The 7,892-nt window shown below is 41.9% G+C and overlaps 1 protein-coding gene across 1 annotated transcript in view; it reads right to left on the bottom strand.

The window, feature by feature from the left end:
• Positions 1–1,522: 1,522 nt before the first annotated feature.
• Positions 1,523–7,892, bottom strand: part of SLC16A14 (solute carrier family 16, member 14) — a 20,014-nt gene continuing 13,644 nt past the window's right edge. The window contains exon 4 of the mRNA XM_004674781.2: positions 1,523–3,868. Coding sequence (XP_004674838.1) covers positions 3,717–3,868 — 152 coding nt within the window. The 3' untranslated portion in view covers positions 1,523–3,716. The remainder of the gene's footprint in view (positions 3,869–7,892) is intronic.

Here is a 7,892-nt window from a genome sequence, read left to right as displayed (position 1 = left end):
GTCACTGCTCTGGGTGAGAAGACCCCAAGTTGGGAAGAGTGTATGGAGCCGTCCCACAGTGCCGACGGCTGGCAAACACCAGTGGACCCGAGTCGCCAACTGCCCCTGCTCGCCTCGTCAGACGCCATGTTTATGTCTGGTGCACATGTCGAAAATGAGGTAGTCACTTCCAGGAAAATAACGGCCATCACCATTACAGCTTTTCATAAAAACATTGACACAGTAGGCTCCTTTTTGTTATTTTAAATTGAAGTGATGTAATTAAAAAGTCTCCCAGTTTTGTCTTATCCTATGATAAATAGCAATAAGAGAGTCTACAAAACAAGAGCTTTGCGTTTTCACTGGTTTGTAGAAGGGTAAAGGGGACCCGAGCCCCAAGGGTGGGGGAACTTAGGACACTTGCCACCTGTGTATGTCATCTGAAGAGTAGTCAGCGCTTCGTGTGTCTGACTGAGCCTCCCCGACCCAGTATCAGTTACAGTTTCATTGAATCAGGTTATTAGTGCTCTGCTACAGCAGCTCATCTCTGCATCTCACTTGAGGACAGGATCTTTGAATCAGAAAAAAATATATACATTCTGAGTGCACAGATATATAATCTCTAAATAATAATTGTCCATATAATTGTTCTCCATGGATATGAATTGTCTAGAATACTGTATAAGAGGAAATCACATGAGGGGGACAGGGCCGGTTTCTGACATTGACTGGAATGTTTCGCTCTCACGTACCTGGAGGGGCTCTCTCCTTTTAGTGTGGACGGTCATCAGCTGGTAGCTGAGCGTGTCAGAGCAGGCTTGTAGGCCCTAACCCGCCAAGATTCCAACCTACTGGGCCAAGAATCTGCCTTTACAATAATGTTGGATGTGAGTTTTACACTGAAAAAGAATTTAGGCTTAAGGAACAAAGTCAGACCCAGACCCCAAACTTCCCTCCCCAAAGCCAGCTGCTGTTTTCTTGTGTTTCCTTCTGGAAATGTCCTGTACACAGATAAGCCACATGAATAACCTTTTTGGTTGTTGTTAACAACTACGCAAATGGCAGCACACTAAACACAGAATTTTGTGGTTTTTTTGGAAATATATATCAAGAACTGTTTGCTAATTTTAGGTATAGATCTATCTTTTCATTTTTAGCTGTTGCACAAATTCCGCTCTATGGTTATAGCATACTTTACTTAAGAGACCCCCATCAGTAGATGTTTAAATTGTTCCCAGTCTTTTATATATGTAATACATTTTTAAAAATCCTTGTTAATGCCTTTGTTTTTATGTAGGAAAATAATTTAGAAATGCAATCTCTGGAGTAAAGGGATTATGCATTTTAAGTGTAACAGCTGGAATAACCACCCCAGGTGATTTTCTCCAAGTGGTTCTATGATCACACTAGAGCAAATCTGCTTCAAGAGCAAGAACCAGACAAATAATCATCCACTACACTTCAGGGGCTTCCTTGGAAGGCCAAGAAGATAGGGATTTTATACAAAAAGTCACTGGCCATCTCTGAAGAGGACACACTTTATTTAGTTGTATGTAAATAAAAATTACTTGGATCTGTGAGGGGAAATGTTATAAAACACATGATAGAAATATACAATGAACCCTTTAGACTACCTTTACAAACTAGATAACATTTTTAACGGGAAAGAACATACACATTGTATTCTTCATAGTGTTTTGCTTATTATCTTGTCAACACGAACACTTTTACTCTATTCTTGTCGACGGGGAATTTCTGGTTTGGCAGAAGTCACCCCTCCCATAAACAAAGTAAATCAACATCAGTTACACCAGCTGCTGGGGCAGGTGTTGTGGTGGGACTGGGCACCGAGATCAAACTTGTGGCTAAGCACCAGTCTCAGGGTGGTGAACACCACCTCTTGCTCCTTGGGTGTGGTCAGAAAATGGAAGTAACAAAGCAATGCAGTCCATTTAAAACACACATTTTCCAATCTAATCCTCACGTTATGGTAAGTAGATGTAAGAGGACTTAAGATTGCCTTCATCAGGGTAGCTGAATTCTTTCACAGCAGATAAAGCTTTAATGACAGCAAATAGCTTTTCATATTGAACCAAATGGAGCATGAGAGGCCATTTATGCTCCATAATAACTGACAGGCAGTTCTCACATCATCGGAGGTCATGTTGAATGTGCACAGCAGCCCACTTCTGGATCTTTCCATTAGCTGCCTCTGATTCTTATTTTCTGTGCGAGGTGCCTTTCATTACACACCCACTCTAGTCTGGTGTCCAACACCAGAGCAGGGCAGACTGGAGAGAAGCAAAGAGGAGACGAATCCATGGAATCACTTGTGAAAAGCTCGGAAGGGGCTCGTGGGATAAGAGACACGAAGAGGAGGCTAAAACTCGACCTGCGCTAAGAGTCTGTGATCCCAGGCCGGGCCTTCCTGCTGCCAAATGTCAGGGATGACTGAGAATGGTCTGTAACTCACGTGAGAGAACTCTGACCCAAGACAATGGCAACAATATGAAAGAATTTTCTTTGTGACGAGCAAATTGTGAGCATCATTGAAATAGTTCTAAAATATATGTAAACAAATAGTCAGAAATTTCAAAATGATTCTGGGAAGGACAGTCTGCCATCTGAGAAAGGTTTAGTTTAGAAAAAATAGAGCTCTCAGGTTGAGGAAGAGTATTACTTGCTGTCGTGAATCACAGCTTCTGTATGAAATCAGTCAAGAGAATTATCTCTGAAAGTGCACCGAGTTCAGGCACACGAATAGTCTGCACTGATCTGTGACTATGTCACATCGCCAGAGGCTTCAAAGAAGGGCTGTACTGACCTCTGCTCCAAGACAGTGAGCCGAGGAGCTGAGCCGGGCCTGCCTCAGACCTTGGGAGTTGGATAGTCTGAATTAGTAGCACGTTTGGCAAAGGCTTTAGTCACTAACTTCATGCGCTAACCAATAATTAGTTCTCTATTTTTGGGTAGGAGAAACTGAAAAACATATTGTAGGCCTCAATGAGGCGTATCAACTAAGACGCCCATGCTGTGAATAACAGTGCTTGAACCATAGCCCTTAGTTTATTGGTTACGTGCAGAAACATCACTTTTATGATGAAAATTCTTCATGTTATGAAGTTATTCAGGTTTTACCTCAAGATTCAGTTTACAACAGGGTAATATTCAATTAGGATTCATAGCAAGTATTTGTTTTTAGAGAAAGATCTATAAAGTGTACTCCCTTGCTGCAGAATCCTTTCATAAAAATATAAACGGTTTCTTTAAGTGTACCAAATATATCACCTTTGAAATTAAGGCTTGCCTTTGTTTCACACCGGTGAATTAATAAAAGATTATAACACTCTCTGAAATCTATCCAGCCTTGTGTTTCAGATGCATTTAGCTATGTAGGTACTTTCCCCAACCTGACAATGAAGTCCTCGCGTTGAAAAGCTTTCGCTCTTTTGTCTTTATTTGAAAAACCGAATCTCAGACGCTAGTCCCAATGGCTGACAAGAGAACACTTTCCAGAGTGTTGGACACAGTGTCTTTCTTTGAAGGATACCGTCACCTCTAGGTCCGACAGGGTCCTTAGAACCTTCCAGCTCCACTTCTCCCTAGACAAAGCAGCTTTGCTTTTGGTGAAGTCGCGACACCGGCATTTACAAGTGCAACACCAGGTCCCTGCGAGCCGTGGGCGCCTCACAGCAGCCATGTGAGGTAGGCATGAGCACAAAGAAACTTACACGACACTACACGTGGGCACCGTCCAGGTATTTTTTTCTAGATTGTTCTATCATTTGAATACATGGCTGAATGAGCAAAAAGAGTATTCCTACCATATAAAGCAAGCCACATATATAGAAGGAAAAATCGTATTTTTGTGTGATGTCATAGATCCACCCTGCAAAACAACAAAGAAGAAATTCAGAGTAATACAGTTGACAAAAGTTGGGAACACAGAGAAAGCCTTTATCGGCACTATAAATACATATTTTTTTAAGATTTACTTATTCATACAGAACTGGGGTACAGGCCAGAGGCTCAGGGGCAGCGAGAGGCTTCACCAGAGACAGAGTGGGGAGCAGAACAGGCAGATCGAAGAAGTCCACTGCTGAAGGGAGCAGTGGGCGGGACAGGAGAGGTCTGCCACGCCATGTGGTCACCTCCGGGGCAGGCGGGGATCGAACTCATGCGGAAGTGGCTTTAGCTTCTCAGTGCTGTGCGCTTTAACCCACTGCGCCACCAGGGAGGACCACTATAAATATTTTTTTTAAATCACTTAAATGTCATTTACTGCCTCAAATCATCTCATCTGGCCACAGTGAAGTCTGGCCCCCTAAGCCAGTATCTCAGTACTGGGGATGGGTGCTTTTCAGCCCTGAAGGTATTTTTTAGGACCCAAGGGAAGCCTCTTCAGCCTTTCAGAACTCAGCTGCCACAAAACCTGTGACAAACAGTGAATCTCATTTTTTTTGCACAAATTTACACAAAAGTGGTTTTGCTACTCATCAAAACTTTTCTAAAGAAGTTTCTAGTAGAAACTGAGTTGAAGACATGAACATCCCTCCATTCTGAAGCATTTAAAGGCAAAGATCTACAAAGGATTAAATTATCCAGGTTTTATAAAATTCACAGTTACAGCCATAAAACTTTAACATTTATCTTCGTAAAACTTTAAGCTACCTACAATACAGCCTTGAGTGCTCACTACATTACTAGGTCCTTCAAATAATATTTCAATATTATCATTTAGTGCTTTCATATAGTAATCTTACTACATGTGCTGCAAAATACTGCCTATGTATGTCATAGAGTCTCAGATACCATGACTGACATGACACCTCATTATCTTAAGTCTCTATAAAACCTTGTTGGGTAAAAATATGGCTCAATATTTTCTTAGGACTTTGCAAAATGCATTCAAGTTTAGAGATGTTAAAGTAACCCAAGACAGAACACACATCACAGTCATGTGTGAAAAACTATGAACTATATTTTTTTTTGTTTACTTTAGTGAATAATTCTAAAAATCAGTCATGTTATGGTCCCCACATAGCCAACTCTGTGAACTGAAGGATTAAAGCATGTAAGAATTTTATGTATGACAAAAATGCAAATTTTAAGCACTCACTTTTTCCATTTCAACAAGGGCACCAATTAGCAAGTACGAAAGGAAAATATGAGTTAATGACCAAATATAGTATTCCACGGTCACTTTCCAAAAGTATCTTTAAAAAATACTTAAGTGGTAAGTGGATATGTAATTGCAACTTAAGTTTCTCCCCCAACAGCTGAACCAAAGCAGTCCCTAAATGTGTAAATCAATACCTCTGACTTATTGGTTTGCTTATTGCATAAAGTCTTTATAGTGGCTAGTGAGTAATTAAAGTGCCGTATCAGTCAAGGTTATCATGAAGAAAAACAAACACTTAATAACATTAAAAATCATAATTTTCCCAACCACTCAAAAGCTATAGATTCTGGGTATATTTTAAAAGTTAACCAACTGTTTGGGTTTGTCATTTGATAGAAACATTAAAAAGAAGATCGTATCAGACTTTTAGTTGTGGGGCAGTATAGTGCTGTTTTCTTTCTCTCCGGTTTGAGATAAAATGAGATTAAATATAGACCCCAAACACCATGACTCAGCTTCAGAACTGAATCAGAGACACTAACACTGTCAGAGCAACAGAAATGCACCCAATTTCCCCTCAGGGGAAGGACATGCTTGCAGACAACATGGCGGCTTGCAGACTATATGGCGGCCTGCAGCTCGCGGAGTTGGTGATGAGCTGCCATTAAAAGGAAATATAGGGCCCTGCCTGGTGGCGCAGTGGGGTAATAAAGCACAGCACTAGTGACGCTATCGCAGCCCCTGAAGCACAAGTTGGACCCCTGGCCAGAGGGGTGACCCACATGGCACAGCAGACCTCTCCTGACCCCGCCACGGCTCCCCTCAGCAGTAGATTTCAGTCAGGCTGCATTTTCTGCTCCCCACTCTGTCTGGTGAATCCTCTCACCCTCTGTACCTCTGGCCTATACCCCAGTTCTGTATGCATATATAAATAAAGCTTTAAAAACAAGAAAAGTAAATATACATGAAGCTCTCACATTCCTCTCACCCCTATGAAAACTGACCTTGTCATTTAATAGTCAAATCCTCTCTTTCACATATCAGTGATTGCAAGTAGAAATGATGATTAATTGGAAATTAATTTGCATTTAGTTCCAACTATTATTTTGTTTGAAGCACCAAGGCACTGTGATGTGGGCTCTCCCCACCTTCCTTCCCTGTCACCCCAAACTTACAGGAGCACAAGCCAGATTGAATTTCTTGGAATTTCTCTTGGCTCCTGTTCTGTATATGAACTATGAACTCGTCCCCCTTCTGGGGGAGGGAAATAAACACTACCACCCTTAGAATTCCCTGTCATTCCCTCCCCTCCCCTTTATCCACTCTCAGACTACAGAAAATGTCTGCTAAGTATACTACATATCATTGCTCTTTTAAATTGAATTCCTTACATTAAAAAATTTTGCATCTTAAATTGAGGCAATCAGAAGAGGAAGGTGGCAGGTTGAACATTGGGAAGGGAAGGGAGGTGTCCGAGAGAGCATGTGGAAGATTTCTGGGTCTTTGGGGGTGGGCATGGTGTGACTTATAACATGTGTAGAGTTCTGAATCATAACCCCTAAAACGAATAGAATGATGTTAACCAATTTTACTTCAATAGACATTACTGGAAGGCAAACACTTAAATATCTTATATAGGAAGAAAAAAAAAAAAAAACAGAAAAAGGAATAAAAATTGGAACCCAATGTAATCTTCTGACCTTGAAAGCTACAAGATAGTAAATCTATATTCTAAGGCAGTAGTTTGTGGCAATTCATTGGAGAGGGATCGGAAACATGATCCAGCCCACAGGGGTGTCTTGGGCCTGTACACAGTGTTTTGAAAATCTTGGAAATATCACCGACGAGTCCAGAGTCTTGGTTTCCCTTGTGGGAAGAGGGGGGTGTTTGGGGGAACACCCCTTAAAAATAGAAGCTCTGGAAACACACAGTTCTCTGTGTTAACTGGGGCAGAAATAACCAGGCTCTGGGAGTGACTTGTCTCCTTGACACAGCTCTGCTCTGCTCCTGATCACTCACCCGCCTGGCTGCTTTATCTGAAAGACTGGGATCAAAAGTTCATCCATAGTCTACATGAAAGATGACCTTTAAATATTAAAAATAGATCCACCATATGATCCAGCAATTTCACTGCTGGGTATTTGTTCAAAGAATATAAAAACAGTAATTCAAAAAGCTACCCATCCCCTATGTTCACGGCAGCGCTGTCTACAATAGCTAAGATCTGGAAATAACCTATGTGCCCCTCAGCAGGTGAGAGGACGAAGCGCCCGCGGTGAAAACACACCTGCAATGCTATGCTAAAGCCACAAAAAAGATGACACCGTGTCACTGGCCACAAAGTGGGTGGAACTGCAGTGATGATGCCGATTTATTATGTTGGAGCTCTCACTTCAGAAGGTTACACTGGGTTCCAGCGCTTGCTTCTTTTTTCTGTCTTTTTCCTATATAAGATATTTAAAATGAAGGCCATTCACAGGTGCAACATAAGAAGCAAAGCAAAGGGCCAGACCCAAGCAAGCCTGCACACATCTTTGGAATCAGAGGACAAAAGTGAGGCTACCACAGGGAAAATTTGGAGCATGCAATAGCGAAAAGAGGGCGCAGTGGACTGTGGGAGAGGACGGCTAGTGCCTTGAGGGTGGCGGTGGGGCGGCAGCATCCATCAGAGAGGCGTGAACCTGTCCCCCGAAGTCATACACAGTGTTGTAAACCACGGTTACCTCACTGAACAACACATTATAGATACTTTTAAAAGACCTTTAACATGGCCCTCCCTGGTGGCGCAGCG

Source organism: Condylura cristata, unplaced genomic scaffold, assembly GCF_000260355.1.
Source record: "Condylura cristata isolate star-nosed mole 26May11 unplaced genomic scaffold, ConCri1.0 scaffold00002, whole genome shotgun sequence".
In the NCBI taxonomy this organism is placed as follows: domain Eukaryota; kingdom Metazoa; phylum Chordata; class Mammalia; order Eulipotyphla; family Talpidae; genus Condylura; species Condylura cristata.
The sequence above is the reverse complement of the archived record's forward strand: the minus strand, read 5'-3'. Positions and strand labels throughout refer to the sequence as shown.